At 34.9% G+C, this 20,389-nt stretch overlaps 2 protein-coding genes across 2 annotated transcripts in view; both read right to left on the reverse strand.

Moving 5' to 3' along the window:
• Positions 1-93: 93 nt before the first annotated feature.
• LOC136821311 (WD repeat-containing protein 35-like) overlaps positions 94-20,389 on the reverse strand; it is a 70,038-nt gene continuing 49,742 nt past the window's right edge. The window contains exons 25-32 of the mRNA XM_067077543.1: positions 16,781-17,056; positions 15,999-16,073; positions 11,328-11,492; positions 10,442-10,510; positions 2,651-2,755; positions 1,828-1,913; positions 1,483-1,551; positions 94-850 (exon numbers count right to left, since the gene is read on the reverse strand). Coding sequence (XP_066933644.1) covers positions 685-850; positions 1,483-1,551; positions 1,828-1,913; positions 2,651-2,755; positions 10,442-10,510; positions 11,328-11,492; positions 15,999-16,073; positions 16,781-17,056 — 1,011 coding nt within the window. The 3' untranslated portion in view covers positions 94-684. The remainder of the gene's footprint in view (positions 851-1,482; positions 1,552-1,827; positions 1,914-2,650; positions 2,756-10,441; positions 10,511-11,327; positions 11,493-15,998; positions 16,074-16,780; positions 17,057-20,389) is intronic.
• Positions 3,192-5,176, reverse strand: LOC136821340 (caspase-3-like). The gene has a single exon (XM_067077579.1). It carries the CDS (start codon positions 4,814-4,816, stop codon positions 3,365-3,367), a length of 1,452 nt encoding a protein of 483 aa, XP_066933680.1. The 5' UTR covers positions 4,817-5,176; the 3' UTR covers positions 3,192-3,364.

Genomic DNA, 20,389 nt, shown 5'->3' on the forward strand with positions numbered 1-20,389 from the left:
AAAATCCGCTATTATGGAAGAAAACGTTCGAATCTGTAGAGGTGAATCATTACGCAAAACTTGGTCAAATTGAAAAACCTCTTTTATAAAATTCAAGAAGAGTGCGTCCAACTCGGTTAGATATTTTTCCCTAAAAGCCCAAATACGCATTCAATATAAAATGATCGTATGGAATTAAAATTGAAATGAAAATAAATAACATTTAAAATATTTACAACGATGAATATGATAAGAAATATTGCATTCGCACGCACATTGCACGGTCGCAAAGTATTATGGGTAAAAAAAGAAGACTCACGTTCTAACACCGGCTCTCCTCTCATCGGGCACTAATCGATAGCGGGAACCACCATTGATTACCCATGATTCCTTGCAACCATCTTAAGTTGTTTCAACGTTGAACGTTAAAATTAGTGACATTCATGACGTATTGTTTTATACGGAAGCTGCCAAAGAGACCGGGCGTTTACTACTAATTTTGAATTAAAAAAAAATAAAACTAGTGGCAAACGCCAGGGCCTGGTGTACAAAAAATTACGTTACGAATATCATAAATTGTACCAGCACATAACCAATACTCCGAACGCTGGAAAGCTGCACAAAGTTCGTTAGCCCAAGGAATATAGCTTTGACTCAGTGATTAAATCAGTTAGCCGTGTGCATATACGAAACATGCGAGGCTGTTCAAAGTGCTGTATGACATAGAGGACATGCTGAATAAGAGCTTATTTCTTCTTCGTGCGCTCGATGTTTACAAAGTCTACACATCCAGAACTGATATTCCATCAGGGGACGCCCACTGACAATACAAGCACTGAATTTGGAATCACAACTTGGGCATGCAGTTGACCTGTGAAAGAAGAAAAAACATCTAAGAATAAAGCTTGTTTGGAAGTTTTGTTTTTACAATCAATACAGCTTTAGGATTCCCCGAAAATTGTCTTTCCAGAGATTTGCCACCCTTAGCCGTATATCGATCAAAGATATCTTTAGCTGGCGAGGGTCTACAAACATAACATTACGTAATGTTTAAATTTTCTAAAAAAACACCTAATTATAGAAAAAGGGATCTTCTTAAGGTAATGATTCGATTTTCGGCTCGGCTTAGATATAATCGTCATCTTACGAAACTATATCACGAGTCTATGGAAAATAATTCGCCAAATCAAAAATCTATGGATAACTGAGGGGATAGTCTAAACTTAGCTCCAAATGCATAGAAACCACTTCGAGATTAACTAAAATTTCGAGTAATCGATAAAATTTTCGCCTGAAAAGGGGTTTCTAACGGACCCAAATATGACTTTAGCCAAAGCTGAGAAAATTACATTTCAAGTTGCAGTATCGTGGCTTTGAAAAAATCTTAAATTTCATCTTTAAGTTTCCCACAGTAAAAAGAGGGGGAAGAATTTTTTAGAAGGATTTTATCAACATGTCTGTGGTTCAGGAGTTGTCTCAAACCAACAAAGAATGTTTACATACCATTCAGGAATATGAGAGCCGCAACTTGTGCATTCCACAGTTGGCGCTGCCCCGTCTTTTGCTCCGTATCTAACAGAAAGCAAGAAAGAGAGTTGAAATTTTTCTAGAATAACGACGAAAAGTTCGAAAGAATATGATTTCCTGTTCGAGTTTGAATTATAATATAATTGCCAGTGAACCTTAAAATCCCTGAGAAAAATAATTGAATTAAAGAGAGCATTTCAAAATTACGAGGAGACCAATGTTTGATTTGAAAGCGAGTGACTGATATTCAGGCACAGGCGCTCACTTTGAATATCTAGTGGGAGTTTATGTTATTTTATGGAGTGACGAGATTTCAAATACCTTGTGAATATGCTGAGAGCCAGTTCTTCGTATCTTTTTCTTTCGTCTTCACTTAACGTTTCAATGTTCTCTAAGCGGATGAAAGCCTAAATAGGATGCAAGATGACATTATTTAGTTAAAATTATTCGTCAAGGAGTGAGTCAAGGCTGGATTTCAAAATTCGACGAAGAGACATACACGACATCAATAAAATGTTAGAATAACAAGACAAATTACTGACTAAATGTCAGAAACAAAACTGGAAGGGTCTGAGAAAAGGGAATCGAGCGTGAAAAACGGAATACAGTGAAGTCTCTGGGACCAGCAAACTTGTTAAGGAGAGTAATAGAGGTTCAAGTTGTGGAGGCCAAATTAAGATTAAGAATTTTTTGGCCCTTAGCTTAGTGCTAATCAGGACATCAGCGAGGAACTGTGTCTCGTGCAAGGTTTAAGTTGAAAAAAGTATTTAACCTCCAATCTTACAGAGTGAACTACGTCATTAACTGCTGATAATAAACGCGACAAATGTAGCAATAGCGTGATGGCAATTATGGTAAAAATAGCCCAAGAATAGATATAATATTGGGATTGGTTCATTTTCTAGTCATGTGATCAAAAACTATGCAAAACCAATCAATTTAAGGTACGCAAGTTCTAACGGTTAATAATAGAAAGAAACAAAAGCCTTCAAGACCGGGGTTTTTTATAATGACTATGTTGAAATGGAGATGGCCAAGGATTGAACCCACAAGGCTTGGATCGTAAGGTAAATGCTCTACCGCCTGAGATACCCGGTAACTGAGTCCTTTAAACCTTCTAAAACATATGTCGTAGTGTACCTACCTTGGAACAGACACCGAAAGCTTTGTTAGAACTTGCAGTGAGCGCAATGAGTGAATACGCATCTATTGGATCGATAATGTCGTCATAATCTTTTAATTGCATCGCCTAAAACGAGATCGAAAACTGAAGGTCATTTGACTAGCTAAAGGTATAATAAATTCTGGTAGATAAAGCAGAAAGAAATACAAGTCTTACTTACTTAACAACTTAACTTACTTAACTATGAGGTAGGGGGCCCGAATAAAAGGGAGGTTCCAAAATTTTGACAAAATCTAATAAATGAGCGGCGATCCGAAATTGTACCACCAAAACCCCCCAAAACCCAAAAGCTATAAGCTAAAAGCAGGCTATTGAGAGCAAACAGAACGGGTGGAGGGGTTCCGAAAGTTTTTCGAAAATCAATAACCGGTTGGGGACGTTTATTTGGGACCTTACAATATTTATTGAGGTCTACGAATCAGACTTACTCCCGGATTACTGTAAAATCTAATGATTTAAGGAAAGGTGAAAAGAATAGACTTTTTTTTCATTTTTTAGATAACAAAATTCTTAGGTATATAAAAATATCATAAAAACATTTAAATTCAAAATACAAAACATCAATACAGTCAATATAACGAAACAAGTTTGAATCGTCGGTCGGGGAATTGTCTGTCGGAGAAATGTCGGTCTGGAAAAGTCCGTCGGGGAAACGTCCGGTCACCTTTTCTTGATTTAGTTTTTCAATGGCCCATACGGTGGGAACAAAAACAAATCTTGTCTTAGCTGTGAAACAAACGAAGAAATCTGTTTCTTTTTATTGATGACAGCATCCGTAGTCTCAGGGAAACGATCGGCTACCGTAGAATTGACTTTAGTAAGCATGCACAGTACGTCCATTTTGTGCGCATGTGCACGGAAAGTTTTGACAAGGGCTTCTATAAACCATGAGCCACGTGTTTGATTGCGCCATGAAAAATAACCCGAGACTGTAGAATAAGCGTATAATACATCAGCCTCGCTTGGTAACGATAAATTGTATTGGGCACTGCCTTTATTGGCTAAGGGTGGACCATCAACCTGGTCTTGGCTTTCCATATATTCGTCACCACGACAAGCTTGGATGATGAATAATTTCGGTTTCCCGGCTAGAGAATCGATACGAAAGGGTTTAACAATATCGTCAATTTTCATTTCACCATCTTTACTATAGATCAGACCGTCTTCACCGTGGCTTAACACTGCGCACGCGCAAATAGAACGATTGGAATGATCCTCGTTAACAGTCTCTTTAATAAAGGTGCGAATTTCAGCTGTGGTAGGATTATCTAACCGTTCAACGTAGAAACCGAGATCTAGAAATAGTCTGGTTAAAGATTCAGCGTCAATGTCTGTACCCTTCCTTGTTGGATCACTTCCTGGGTTTCTGCGTAGAGGTGAAGTCGAACTGAAATTCTTCATATTAATGATCAATAATGTCCCACGTGGGTACGTATTCATCGGGTAAAAATCGTCTGAGTAAATATCAAATTGTTTCTTTTGTCGTTTCTTATTAACACCATGAATTTTAAGTTTACTGAACATTTTTTTGACATTAAACCTACTGGAAGAGTGTCCTCGCTTAGTCGATGACAATGGCGGACAAGCCTCGAAACTTTTCGGTCGATACGAAATCTGTCTTGTGAGAATGCCCTCGTAGTCTTTTCGCTGCCACCGCATACAAGTTAGATAGAAATTGGGACCGCCTTCTTTATTACTGTGGAGGAATAATGACCCGTCAATGGTATCTTCATCTCCAGCACCTATGGTTTTCCATTGGAATTTATCAACGTCTTCAATATCTAGACATGGTTGAATATCTTCAGGATGGTCGTCTTCTAGAAATGGATTCAATCCAGTTTGTTGTTGGTTGGTCATGACAGCGCATGCACCAGAAGTAGTGATTGCATTGTTTTTAGAAGAATTTGTTACTTCAGTGTTAGGAGAGTTGGATGCTAAACTAGGTGGAGCATCAATAAAATCATTAGGATTTTCAACTTTAGAATCATGACCAGTGACTGAATTATTTTCTGAAGAATTCATTGGTATAGTGGTAATGTCTCTTGCCTCGTTTGGCGTTTCGTCATAAGCAGTAATTTCGTTTTGTGTTTTGTTAGGAATAGCGGTTGTGGTAGTTTCAGGTGCCATTTAGTTTTCACAAAAATCCATAAACATATGTCTTTGCTGTGAAATGAATCTCTATCTAACGTCTCTATATGAAACACCGATTATCCCTTTAAATTCAGCTCCAATCCAACAAATCAACAAATAAATGTTTCACTGAAGAAAGTTGATATAATAGACTTTCTCTGTTTCAAGTTTGAATGTTCAAAACTTTCCAACTAACTCAAGGTTTACTATCACTTCCAATGATTTTTCTATCTCAAACGTATCTCTCACTATAAATTATAAAAATGAATTGATTTTTTCTGAAAACACATCAGACACGTAGTATTTATATACAAAACGTCATACAGTCAAACAGAAAAGTGGGGAAAACCAAACGAACTGAGAATTCCCAGAAAAGTTCACTTTAGTACTTTTTTGTGATGATTCAGTACTTTTTCTACTATCTCAGGAAACCACAATCTTAAGAGATATGTTTGTCTGGTGGTTACTATCACTTTTACATTTTAGGATACTGTGCAAGCAATGGCATGTTTAAAAAGGACCAGCAAAAATTCCCTTCGATAACTTGCAACGTTGGCAGATTTTTAAATTGCCATTCAATGTTTTAGAGGAAATGTTTTAAAGAGGAAATATTTTAACATCCGTAAGGCCGAGGAATTTCAATTCATGATATTCATGACGTAATGTTTTCTACGGAAAGACCCCGGTTTTTATACAAAAAATACGGTTTCCGTAGAAAACATTACGTCATGAATAGTGTTTTACTTTAGTAAAGATTACGTCATTTTCTTCATAAACTCACGAAACTATGTTTTATTCAATTCGATGGCGTTTTATGGGGTTGAGGAGGTGCAAAAAGTGACAATTTTCTTCATCGCTAATTCCAGCATTTTGACACCTCCTTCTCATAGACCCACTGGGAACCCTTCCCATTGGAAAAATTGGCCAAAGTATCGCCCCCGGTGGAAAATCATCCTCCAAGCTTTGTCCCCACTGAAAATAATCAAATAAACCAATCCTCACTGCAATATATGATGCTCTTTTTCCCATCCCCACTGAATTTTCTGACTTGAAAACAAAAGCATTGAAATCCTCAGCCATAAAAAATATTGGAATATCAATTCCCATCGAGTGTCCGTTATCTTTATCCCCACTGACTAAAAAAAACCTACCAGGTCTGTGAGAAGGGGGTGTATTTTGCCCCTCTCTTCAAAAGGCTCTGTGGGGCCTATAAAGGTAGCCCAGGGTAAAACACATTTGTGGGTCCTTAGTAGTAGAGTAGTACCATAGTCCGTATAAAAACCCTGGTCTAGAAGCTTATTGTTTTAACTCTTTGTTAGCTTTTTCCTTTGTTAATATCAAAAAATAGAAATCGATTTGCTCAGTTCTTGATCACGTTACCAAGTACTCCTCTTGGAATTGATTTAAGATTTAGTCACATGATTAAAAAGTGAGCAAAACAAACTAATTTCTCAACGCAAGTTCAAGTAAGAAACAATGGAAAGAAACAAAAGGCTTCCAGACCGGGGTTTTTTATTCGGACTATGGTAGTACGGTCTTGTAAAGGGCATGGTATAGACAGTTTACTAGGAACAAGTTATTTTCATTTGGTATGATTCAAACCAAGCCAGAACATATAATGTGTAAAATTTCATTTGCCTTTTAAGTGTTGGGGGTTCGTACTTTTTCTTTACTGTTTACTTTAAAACATAACCATGAGCCAGGGGATGGGCACGCATCTCTTTCCTTCAGACTTTGTAACTACACTGTAACAGCAATAAAAAATATCGCCTTAAGTCAAGTGCAAAGACCAAATTTGTTTCTTCAAATTTCTTTGAAAACATAAGCCATCCCACACAACGCTGTTTCAACGTTCATCTGGCGTTATATGGACGTTAGGTACATTAGACAAACGTTGAAAGAACGTTTGTCAGCTGGGATACGTAGGCCTTGAACTTGGTGGGTAAGGCATTTCATTTTTCTTCTCGAATTTTAAAGTAAACTACTTTCCATTCTTAAAAAGGGGTAATTCATTAGCTCGGTGGCAAAGATGTGGACAGTACAGACAGAGATTGTGAGAGTAATTATAGGTTAATTACCTGATTATTATAAATAAACAGCTTAATTTTAGATCAGTCAACTATATAAAAAAACACACTATGTCACCAAAAGATGCCATACTTAATTAAAGTTTAAAGAGTTTTTTTTTTAATTGAAATCAAGTCATAAGACTAATGAGTAATGATTTATTATACGTTGGATTTGAAATAATTAGTATAGAGACCCTCTGTAGCTCTTTGATTGGGAAAAACTTTGATTCGAGTATGACGATATGACATAAGTTTCACTACTTCTCAGAATAACTCGAACTCAAAATAAAAACCGCATCACTTTTTTTCTTGTTTTAGAAACATCAAAGATTGAAGATTCCATTTTCACTTTAGCTCTTCGGGCTGTAAACTTCATGTTTTTTTATAAGAACAATTTTCATAAAAACAGGAGGCTCAATTTCGACTAAAACCTAAGAACATTGAGAACATTGTAATCCCAGTCCCAGAAATGGTAAAAAAATTCTGACTTAGAATCAACAAGTGAGTTAAAATAAACATGTTAAGAACATAGCATCAGCCAAAATATACTATTTTTATTAAAAAGAGCTGAAAAAAGTTTTTTTGCTATGACAAAAATGACGAGAAATCTTTCCGAGAACGTGACCTTCGGTGGGGAATCATAAAAGAAAAAGCATATCTAAACAAAAAATCGAAAGCTTATGGGATTCACAGAAATCAAAAACTAAATTAGTAGAGTAGGGATAAGTTGTAATAACTGAATCGAATATCTTAATCAAGTTGAGAATGAGGAACAATAACATAATAATTCCTAACCCCTTTTTATAGCCTTCCCCCAAATCCATAGAAATGTATTAAAATTCTTATCTCTTATTTTTTTCCATTTTTTTTAATGTCTCAAAATATTAAAAGAAATTTTGGTCAAATTTGTTCTAATATATTTTCAAAATAAATGAAATCTTTTCATTTATGTAGGGTCTTAAAAAGGCTTTTTTCAGTGATAATCTTGTCTCGATATGCCCTTTTGCTTTTCGTTCCTTTTTTTAGTAGGGGTGAACTTTTCTACAAAATTATCAAAAGTTCCCCTTATCTTATTGAAACTTTCCTTACATCTCAGGCTAACGAACTTTGTGTGAAAAAATATCATTTGACCCTGAATTCGTTTCATCTTAAAAAAAACTTTAATACAAATGACGTGTTCATTTTGAATTTCCCTACATGGTTTCGTTTCATGGTACCAGGGTTCCTCCTCTGGGAATTTCCAGGGTGTCTTTTTCAAATCAACGATATAGTTTTCCTCGTAAAGGCACAAGAAAAAACATGCTTTAAAACTAGTCAATCTAAGTTTATGTCAAATATGACCTTTGTGTTTATCTTTCTGTAATCTATGAATCCATGATATAAAATTTAATTCTCTTTCTGTGAAAATCTGGTCATATGCTCTTCTAGGAAAGGTAGGTGCCAACCAAAAGAGGCTCTTTTTTCGCGAGAACATGAGATTGATAGAAAAACTAGATGATCATTTCAGATTGCGCATTGAAGTATCAATAAAACTGAAGATGCCATAAGAAATCAAAGGCTGTGGCACCTAAAAATACTCCCAGAATCTCTCTATCAAATACACCTTTTCGACCGTAGCCATTAATTGCCGCAGTTTTTTTGTCCGCTTTATCCCACTAAAACCGTCCAGTTCTTTTTTCGCACCAATAGACAATAGAAAAATGCGTCAAAAAATGATTGGGATAGTTTTAATGAGATAAAGCGGACAAAAAATGCCCGCGCAACAACGGTCGTAAGTACATTTTCCGGGTCGGTTACAAAAATCGTTGCATTTTAGGCGGCTGAAATCAATGTTGGAAAAATTAGTTTGTCAATCCTACATCTACCCAAATTATTTTAACAGACCCTTTATTTCGTAAGCGAAAACCTTCCCATATAAGTAAAATCTCTGGTGACTTTAAAATCCAAATTAAAGTTTTCTTAAAATCTCTGTATGGAATACCCTAATAGTGAGTTAATGTATTTGCACTTTTGAGGATAGCGCCACAGTGCCTGAACAGAGTTAGAAAAACCCGCAATTCTGACCCGCAAAATCGAGGACGGTGAAAGTGCTGATTTACTGTCGTCCTCAATCAGTCAAGATGTAAACAAACTAGAAGCTTACCGTCTCCGTCGCAGAATAACACACATACATAAACTCATACATAATACCTTTTCGTGGATAGCCCGGTAGAAATAATGGGTGTTTTGGCAGATTTTAATGAATAAAGATCCTGAATTATCCACACAAACAAAACACAATGAGATTGAATGATGTCAAGGCATACGCTTTTTTTTATTAGAACCAGTAAAATTTTGTAGGCTTGGCTGTTCTTATTTTTTGGTTCTTTGAGCCTCAAATTATTCTTATCCTGTTCTTATTTATTTAAGGTGAAATTGAATTATTTAGGATTTATACCTAATTTTTACTAGTTTAAAAAGCTGAGAAAAATCTCTTTATGAGCATTGACATAAAAACATTCAGCTGACTAAAAACACGGTTCAAGAATCAAACTGTATCTCGATTTCCGGAAAATACATGTTCGCTACCAGCACCGGGTGAGCGCAAGCTTTAATGCTAAGCGCTGATTGACCAAGAAAATTCTGGATTTTACTGATTTTGAAGTGCTATTTTCGATTTGTGCCTCAGTAAAACTTAAAAAACACAGATAACTAGGAAATTCTGTTTTGTCCCATCCAAAACGTATCTCCCCATTATTTAAAAGACGTATTGGGTTAGAAAATATTGTCAAATTTTGGAGGACGTAATCTTTGATACGGAAAATCCAAAAAACACCGGTTGGATGCCCAGTAGTTGCAATTTGTAACAGTAAAACCAGTGGTCAAAGCAAGAAGGATTTTCGTCTTAGACGCAAAGTGGACAAAATTAGCATATATGCATTTTTTTTTTATAAGGAACCTTAACTTTGCTCTGACCCTGGAGTTCCTTATTTTTAAAGAGAATTTCAGTCTTAAAGTTCCTTATCGAGTTCCTTACTACATAGGAAATTTTGAACTTTTTGCCCCTTTTAAGATCAAAATTTGGTCAAATTAGTCCCAATAAGGTACATTATTTTCAAATCCACTTATTCTCAGCCTGAGCAGTTCCTTAACAATTCCTTATTTTTTGAACCATTTTCAGCCTCGAGTTCCTTATAAACGTGTTCCTTATAAAAAAAAACGTGTATGCATATATGCAGAATTTTGAGATGGAAGAGCCTCCTTAATATTTCACGGAGACGGAAATCCGTCCGTCTGAAAGGGAAGAACTTTTAACATTGTAAAACTAGTGGAAACAGCGAGTGGTTCCGTATAAAAGGTTATGTCATAGAATGGAGATGCCTTGGAGTTTTTACAAGATACTTCACTAATTGGTCATTTAAAGTGATAGAGATGACGCATTCTTTAGAAAAAGTAATAAGATTCTTTTATTACATCTTAACGACCAACCAAATCAATAAGAGCTTGTAAAAACTCCAGCTTGTCCCATAGAATGATAAACTTCCAGAGAAACACCTGAAAATCGTTAACATACCGTTCTCAAAGCGGCGTCAGGTCTTCCTTCATACAATTGTCGTTGAGCCAATAAGTAGAAATGGAACGCCTAAAAAAGACAAAAAAGAATGAACATAATGTTTATAGACATCCTCACTAAATGACACAAAACGTTAAAACAACGTTCATCTAATGTTCAGATTATTCACCATTATTACATTACGTTGAAAACACACACATTAATCCTTTTTACTTCTTCTATAGTAGGGAGCTAACCCTTAAGATCCGAAGCATCTTTCGTGGTAAGCAACCGTATTCGATTGGTTCGAAGGTAGATTGATAGGATTTTTTTGAGAGGGGCCCCACGAATGAGACCTGGTCAAAGTTTTGATGGCCAAAAAACTGACGTTGCTACAATCAAGTTCGTAACCGAGAAAAAATTCCCACGAAGTCTTTGGAAGCGCTCTAACTTAGGTTAGAAGGAGTTTTTACTCTGAGTTTTAACGCTAGCATTTAGACTTAGGACCATAGGATCTGAGGATCCAAAAGTTCAAAAAATGGTCCAATAAGCCTCAGAATTCCAAATTGAAATATTCGATTACATTTGACAGATAGCCCAAAAGCGACTTTCTCACCCGACCTTCAAAATGCGAAAAATGAGGAAATAGCTCAAACTCTAAATGTATTCCGGCAGAGATTATACTTCTGAGAAAGTTCAGAATTTTAAAGATTTGCTCGAGTTAAGGAGACATTCGATTTATAGAGGTTCAAGTTACAGAGACTTCACTGTATAAGTAAATGGCAACGCATTTTAGAATGTTTTGGTAAACAACAAGGTCCAGATCGTCACATTCGCATTATCCCTTTAAAGCAGAGCGTGGTAGCGCAGAATGGATGATCGGTTATGAGATTAACATTACACTGACCTCTGCGCCTCTCCAGGCGTTATCAATAAAATACGAGTCACCCGATGAAGTGTAGTCTTCTTGTAAGAGGCCAGCCAGTGTGGAAGTGTTGGTGCCACCGCCGCTTTTGTTTTTGTTCTTATTAGCGGTGGCATTCTCTTTCATCATCTCGTGGTAATTTTCAATCTAAAAACAAAGTGAGAAAAATGGTAAAACACCGACAGAAATATAATCTTCATAAAGATGTTGGTGTCATCGGAAAAAAAATTAGAAAACGAAAGTACTCGATACGGTGGACGAACTCACTAAATTTAATTTACAAATTACACGCTCGTATAACCACGGACGATTTTCGCGGGTTTTCTTTGGATTACGTCATATATCTTTGTGTCTTTAGCTTCACAGTTTTGATTTTTTCTTTATTTTCTTATAAGCATATACTTTATAAGAATCAAATCAATAACTCTTGATAGACGGTAATATACCTTTCGGTAATTAGTTCTTACAAAGTAAACAAAGGATGGTGCACAATATGAGGAAATTTATTTTCTTATAAGCATATACTTTATAAGAATCAAATCAATAACTCTTGATAGACGTTTATATACCTTTCGGTAATTAGTTCTTACAAAGTAAACAAGGGACGGCGCACAATATGAGCTTATTTATTTTTCTTATAAGCATATACTTTATAAGAATCAAATCAATACCTTTTGATAGACGATGATATACCTTTCGGTAATTAGTTCTTACAAAGTAAACAAGGGATCTCGCAAGGGATGGCACACAATATGAGCTTATTTATTTTTCTTATAAGCATATACTTTACAAGAATCAAACAAATAACTCTTGATAGACGGTAATATACCTTTAGGTAATAAGTTTTTACAAAGTAAACAAGCGATGGCACACAATATGAGGATATTTATTTTTCTTATAATTATATACTTTATAAGAATCAAATCAATACCTCTTGATAGACGATGATATACCTTTAGGTAATAAGTTCTTACAAAGTAAATAAAGGATGGCACACAATATAAGCACATTTATTTTTCTTATAAGCATATACGTTATAAGAATCAAATCAATACCTCTTGATAGACGATGATATGTTCTTACAAAGTAAACAAGCGATGGCACACAATATGAGCACATTTATTTTTCTTATAAGCATTTACTTTACAAGAATCAAATCAATAACTATTTATAAACGGTAATATACCTTTCGGTAATTAGTTCTTACAAAGTAAACAAAGGATGGTGCACAATATGAGGAAATTTATTTTCTTATAAGCATATACTTTATAAGAATCAAATCAATAACTCTTGATAGACGGTTATATACCTTTCGGTAATTAGTTCTTACAAAGTAAACAAGGGACGGCGCACAATATGAGCTTATTTATTTTTCTTATAAGCATATACTTTATAAGAATCAAATCAATACCTTTTGATAGACGATGATATACCTTTCGGTAATTAGTTCTTACAAAGTAAACAAGGGATCTCGCAAGGGATGGCACACAATATGAGCTTATTTATTTTTCTTATAAGCATATATTTTATAAGAATCAAATCAATAACTCTTGATAGACGGTAATATACCTTTCGGTAATTAGTTCTTACAAAGTAAACAAAGGATGGCACACAATATGAGCTTATTTATTTTTCTTATAAGCATATACTTTACAAGAATCAAACAAATACCTCTTGATAGACGATGATATACCTTTAGGTAATAAGTTCTTACAAAGTAAATAAAGGATGGCACACAATATAAGCACATTTATTTTTCTTATAAGCATATACGTTATAAGAATCAAATCAATACCTCTTGATAGACGATGATATGTTCTTACAAAGTAAACAAGCGATGGCACACAATATGAGCACATTTATTTTTCTTATAAGCATTTACTTTACAAGAATCAAATCAATAACTATTTATAAACGGTAATATACCTTTCGGTAATTAGTTCTTACAAAGTAAACAAGGGATGGCACACAATATGAGCTTATTTATTTTTCTTATAAGCATATACTTTATAAGAATCAAATCAATAACTCTTGATAGACGGTGATATTACCTTTATTTATTAGTTCTTAAAAATTAAACAACAATTGTTCTTAAATTGGTCTTATTTTTTAGCGATTTTAAGCCTCGTTGTTCTCTTGTAAAATTGTTTCATCAAGGCTCAATGTAAAGTAGATTTCAGATTAGCTTCCATCTCTACTTCTTGTCTTTCCTATGTAGTTTAAATTCTAGGCGAAATTTTCGACTTCAAGTCGTCTTGTTTTTATATACTTTAAGGGCAGAAAGTTTCGCGGGCAGATAGTTTCGCGAAGTCAAAAAGTCACGAAATTTGGCGAATTTAAGTTTCACAAATTATGATTTTAGCCGAAATTTCACAGATAAAACTTTCGCGAATCCATATAAAATTTACCTTTTTTGGTAACAAAAACTGATAAAACACGCAAAAATTTAGCAAACAGTGCAAAACTGAGAAGGAAAGTTTATTTTTCGCGAAAAAAAACTTTCGTGTTTTTCAGGTTTAATTTATTACCTGGCAGAAACTTTCGCGAAAAAGGATCAAAATCGCGAAAAACGCGAAAGTTCCTACCCTTAAAGTATATCTAGGAGGCGCGCCTCTATGCTGACAAAGCAGAATCAACAAGAGAATTCTTGATATTCAAGACGTTATCTTTTACACGGAAACACCCGAAAAACACCGGGCGTTTACAACTAATTTTAATGTTTAAATTTTAACCTGGTGGCAAACGCTCGGTGTTTTTTGGGTGTTTCCGTATAAAAGATTACGTCATGAATATCAAGAGCTTCTCAAAACTTTAGAATCGCGGGACAGGGAAAATTATTATTATAATATAATTGTTATTTTCTTTTGTTTAAAAATTCTGTGTAAGCAAATGGTAGGAGAAACGTTAAACGATGTCCCTGACATAGAATAGGAAGCATTTTTCATGCAAACACTTGTTTATAATCTCTGGCCTGACGGGTCTTTTTGTCAACTTTTTGATTGGCTTGTTTTTGTCAATTTCAAATCTTTAAATTTATAAATTAAATCATCAAAATAACGACAGCATGACGTCCATAACGCGACTAGAATGACGGCTAATTTGAGGAAATACGGACCCAGCTGGCACACAACGTTGTTTCAACGTTCATCTAACGTTATATGGACGTTGTGAACGTTAAATAAACGTTGAAACAATGTTGTGTGCCAGCTGGGGAAGTTATACCCACGAAGTATCGAGAATATTTAAAGATAAGAAAATTTTTAGAGTTCGTACTCATTAAAGGTAAATTCTTATGACGTTCTTATGAAAAAAAACAAGCACAGATATAGAAAAAAAGAATAGGACAAACCAAAATTAAGAAATGTATGGTCGAGAGCAAGTGTCTGAGACTATGAAAGGGCGTGGTCATAAATGTGTTGAATAAATTATAAGGCTTATTTCTTATTGCACACATAATATGAAAACTGTCTGCACTGTGAAGAAATAGGAAATATTTCTCTTAAATCAAAGGAGAGAAAGTAGAAATAGTCTGAAACGAGTGCTAAAAATAAAACATTTCAGAATTTGAGACTGATGCTTAGACCATACAGTGAACATGAAAGCGTAGGAGAAAAATAGCGTTCAGCCGTCTAAATCTCATTCCATCTCAGACATCTGAAACCGCTTAGAGGATGAGAAAATTGTACTTTCTTACGATTAGTAATATCTACTTTGATAAAAACAAACAGGTCTAGAGTAAAAATGGTATAAACATATTTACATAAAAAGCTCTCTGATTTACACTTGATTCTCTCTAATTCGATCTTCAAAGGGCTAAGAATCTTCGAATCGAAGAAAGATTCGGATTACGAAGAGTATTTTACATCGCTGTAATTCATAAATGTTATTAGCCCCTTAAAACTTGGCTCTGATTTCCTCAATAGCCAATTTATGACTCTCCGGCAAGGAAGCATGAAATCCTCACCACGATTTTGAATACAAGCACGATTTTGAATGCAAGCCAACTAGAGAAATCGGTCTATTCGGGAAACAACGAAAACATACGCCTCGTAATGATCAGGAGCTGGTTACCACCCCCTCCCCCCAAAAAAAACCACCACGCTACAGTCTGTTTCGAAAAACAGTAAAGAATAAATTATTTAAAACACTGTAGCGATACCATAGTGAGCACTTAAAGCTGATGAACTTAGGGTACCTTATCGGGGGAAAAAATGTCGGAGTTTTATTTAGTCCGGTTTTTTTTTTCGTCGGGTAAAAATTTCATCACCTAGAGGCATTTTCGTCACTTTCCCCCGACCAAAATTTCAAATTCGTCACTTTTCCCCGACAAAAATTTCAAATTCGTTACTTTCACCCGACTAAGCTGTCCAAAAGATTTTGCTTCCTTCACTAGCTCGAAAATGGATCTTGTAATTCCACGTTTAAAGCACTGTAAAAAAATTAGATTTGAATTTTGGTTGCGGTATAAAATTTCGAGTAAATGTTTTGGTCGGGGATAAAAAAATCGGGTACAAGTGATGAAATGTCGGGGAAATATTTCGTCGGGGAAAAATTTCGTCACCCCCTCAAAATCTTTGTCACTTTCCCCCGACATTTTTTCCCCGATAAGGTACTTGAAATAATACTATAAAAAGAAATAAATGGTACACATACCATGATGCCACCAAGCACGTACATTTTCTTGGCACGCATTGGATGTGCTCGTGTCTTTGCAATGTCACTTGCCAGCTATGGACGAGAAGTATAAAAAGGTATAATACTCATTTTCAAACAAAAAGTTTCTTAAATACAGTTGAATATCGCTTAGTTCGAATTAGGGAAGAATTCCAATTATAGAAAGCATTTCACGGGAGGAATCTCCTCGACGGGGACTGAAAATAGTAGAATTAGCGAGAATTCACTGTAAAAGGTATAGAGACCTGCGAAAAAAGCTCAGAAAAATGGAGTAAAAGACAAAAAGGTCAAGTCTCTTAATTCAAGTCCCCCTATTGAGCTACCAGCGTATTTTAATATCCTAGGATGAACTTGAAGACTTTTAAAAACACTTAACCAAAGGATTGATGTCAGCTCACATTTATTTATCAAGGTCATTGAGTATACAAACATGGACCAAAAGATTTATCTTCTGGGTCTCCTGTGGTTACAAATATCAAACCTATGCACCAATTTTTCAAAGATAACAAAATATTTCTGTGTGAGGGCAATTTTTATGTGTTTCTAGAAAACATACTTTATTGAACTACGCTGAATATTGATACAAAAATGCCTCTATCTTAATAGGTTAGACGAAAATTTGACTTAGACGGAAAAGCTTTAAGCACTGAAAATATAGCGTAAGGAAGCCTGAACCATAATGTAGCAACTTAAAATTGAATCTCTAATATATCAGTCGCTGCACCCTTCCTAAGTCTGGTAGATGTAAAACATCATGTTACCTGAAATATCAGTTTTGCGGCATCAATGAAATGCGATGCTTTGCGGTAAAGTTCGATTGCTTCCAACTTCTTATCCTTCTCCAATAAGTGCGAAGCATACTTAGCTAGGAGAGAATTGATTTCCTGATGTTTATGTTGCTTAGCTAGTTTGACGGCTAAATCCCATTGGTTGAGAGTAACACACGTATCGATTGCGAGTTTAACTTCTCCAGTTTTCGTGAACGCAGAAACGGCTTGTTCACAAAGACCAACTCCAGCAAACATCTGACCAATTGACTGAAAAGATAAGAAGTCAAGAAGTAATCAGGTGGTTTGAGAGTTTTATTAGTTACACGGTCTTCTTGAGGCGGGATATGGGATATACAGGGTCAGTAAAAACTGTATTGGTGTTGAGTAAAAATCGAAAAGACTTAAAAGGTTTTCTGTATCATGTTTGTTGGCATTTTAATCCCTACAATTCATGCTTTCCCCCTTGTTTTATCTTTGTTAACGTTTCTAAACAAAACATTCGAATTTTGAGCAAAGCGTTCGTCAATATGCAATGTCTTCTTTTTTTTCTCAATCAAACGTGAGGAAGACAGATACGGTATATAGCCCACCCCACGTGGTGTCTTTGGACCAATGAAATCGCTAGAATCTTACTGATGCGGGATTATAGTTTGTATGTCCCTTCCATAATAGTCCTTATGTTTTGCTTGATTTTATTTACCAACAACTCTACTATGAAACGAGCACTATTTCAAAGAAATACTAGTCTGAATCGCAGACCTATACAAAACCCCAGGTAGTATAGGTATCTATAAGGAGCACGAATCCGTTAGTGGATGCCAGCAGCCTAAAGAAATACATGCTGAAGAAGTCACGTGAAAGATGACGAAAATTCCAATCTAAACAGCCGTTTCACTTTTTCGTTTTCTCAATTTACATTTTAAGTTTTCAAAGAAGTATTGTAGGGGGGGTTCAGGGGGTACCCGATTACGCAATTCCGCCAATTTTTTCTCTAATTTCCGTCCTACCGTTTAAAAATCAACCAAATTTCCGCCACCGAAAATTCCTTTGAAATTGAAAATTTTTGTCAAAAATTCCACGAGTTTTGAATATTTTTTGCCAATTTCAAAATTCCGCAAAACTTTTTGCTAAATTCCGTTTTTACGCACTAAAATTGTCTAATTTTCCATCTCCGTCGGAGTACCCAATTTCCGAAATTCTGTCTAAATTTCCGAAAAAAGGGCCGATGATTCCGCTCCTCCTTCCACCATGACCCCCCCCCCATTGCAGCCCTTTCCAAATTATTTACGTTGGTAAACTAAATCGAATAGCATATATATCACACCGATTGTTATACTGAAAGATTACTGGCATTCTTTTTAAATTTTTGATCATATTATCCATTGTCATGCCGTTGGACAAACTTCTGAATACACGTTTTTTTTTTATAAGAACAAACTATATAAGAACATAAGGCTTCGAGGCCCAAAAATTTAAGAACATTCTAAGAACATTCTAAGGCTTTGGAGACTTAAAAACATGCATTTTCTTAAGAAATTACATCAAAATGCTCAAAAAATGCTGAAAATAAGAACATTTTAAGAACATTTTTAGGCTTCAAATCCAAAAACTAAGAACATCCGGCTTCGAAAATTTTTGACGTTCTTATAAAAAAAACAAGTGATACTTTTATGGACCTACCTGGTTGTGCATTTAACATATTTATAATTGATATCTATGTGACGTGACATGATGTGACCACTAAACAATAATTTGGCTAAGAACATTAACATATATGCTTATTAATAGTGATTCTTATAGATAAAGATGCGTTTTTTGATCTGAAAAATTCTTTTTTACAGAAATCTGCTTGAGCCATCTTTTACCTATTTCATGCGAAAAATCACAAAGTTTTATTTCACAAAGTCCAAAAAACTCTTTTTTTGGCCGTTTTTTAGCTGAAATTAACCCCAAAAAGATTTTTTCAAAAATCGAGCTCCGTCACATTCGAGGGTTCATAGTTATGTATCTTTGCTGATCTTTGTGCAAAAAATCATAAAGAATGAAAGAGCCAATCTCGAGAAAAGCTTATGCTAAGTAATTGATAATGTGCTTATAAATATAGAATTTGGCCAGTTTTTCTATAAAAACACGCCAAGCAACCAAAATTTCATGTCTAAACACACATATTCTTCAAAAGTAAGCCCCCATGAGCAAAAAAAACATCTATCTCATTAAAAAATTGAGTAATTTGACAAAGAACATTGATGTATGCTTATTAATAGTGATTCTTATAGATAAACATGCGTTTTTTGAGCCAACTATTTTTTTTTGCACTATCCTGCTTGAGCCATCTTTTACCTATGATGGTACCCTACTTTCATGCAAAAGGTTAGAAAAAATTAATGATCCAATTTTTCACAAAGTCCAAAAAACCCGTTTTTTAGTCGTTTTTTGGCCCAAATTTACCCAAGGACATTTTTTTTCGAAAATCGGGCTCCGTCACATTCGAAGGTTTATAGTTATGCATCTTTGTGCAAAAAATCATGAAGAATGAAAGAGCCAATCTCGAGAAAAGCTAATACCTGAGTAATTGATAATGTGCTTATAAAAAAATATCGAATTTGGCCAGTTTTTCCATAAAAACACGCCAAGCAACCAAAATCTTCTGTCTAAACACACATATTCTTCAAAAGTAAGCCCTCATGAGCAAAGAAACATCTATCTCATAAAAAAAATCGAGTAATTTGACTAAGAACATTGATGTATGCTTATTAATAGTGATTCTTATAGATAAACATGCGTTTTTTGAGCCAACAAATTTTTTTTGCAAAATCCTGCTTGAGCCATCTTTTACCTATGATGGTACCCTACTTTCATGTAAAAGATTAGAACAAATTAATGATCCAATTTTTCACAAAGTCCAAAAAACCCGTTTTTTAGCCGTTTTTTGGCCCAAATTTGCTCAAAGACATTTTTTTTAGAAAATCGGGCTCCATCACATTCGAGGGTTTATAGCTATGCATCTTTGTGCAAAAAATCATAAAGAATGAAAGAGCCAATCTCGAGAAAAGCTAATACTTAAGTAATTGATAATGTGCTTATAAAAAAATATAGAATTTGGCCAGTTTTTCCATAAAAACACGCCAAGAAACCAAAATTTTCCGTCTAAAGAAACATTTTCTTCAAAAGTAAGCCCTCATGAGCAATAAAACATCTATTTCATTAAAAAAAATTTAAAATTTGACTACGAACATTGATGTATGCTTTTTAATAGTGATTCTTATAGATAAACATGCGTTTTTTGAGCCAACAAATTTTTTTTGCGAAAATCCGCTCAAGCCATCTTTTACCTATGATTGTACGCTACTTTCATGCAAAAAATCAGAAAAAAATAATGATCCAATTTCTCACAAAGTCCAAAAAAACATTTTTTAGCCGTTTTTTCGGCCCAAATTGGCCCAAAAAATTTTTTTTTCGAAAATCGGGCTCCGTCACATTCGAGGGTTTATAGTTACACATCTTTGTGCAAAAATCTCGAGAAAAGTTGGTAACGAACGAACGAACGAACGGACGGACGAACAGAGGTTAATTTATAGGACCTCCACCGGGGTAGGTCCT

This window comes from Clytia hemisphaerica, unplaced genomic scaffold, assembly GCF_902728285.1.
Source record: "Clytia hemisphaerica strain Z4C2 unplaced genomic scaffold, Clytia hemisphaerica genome assembly, whole genome shotgun sequence".
NCBI classification, from domain to species: Eukaryota; Metazoa; Cnidaria; class Hydrozoa; order Leptothecata; family Clytiidae; genus Clytia; species Clytia hemisphaerica.

What these genes read in the sequence shown, in the direction of transcription:
- LOC136821340 (XM_067077579.1), bottom strand. Translation starts at nt 4,816, where the DNA reads ATGGCACCTGAAACTACCACAACCGCTATTCCTAACAAAACACAAAAC.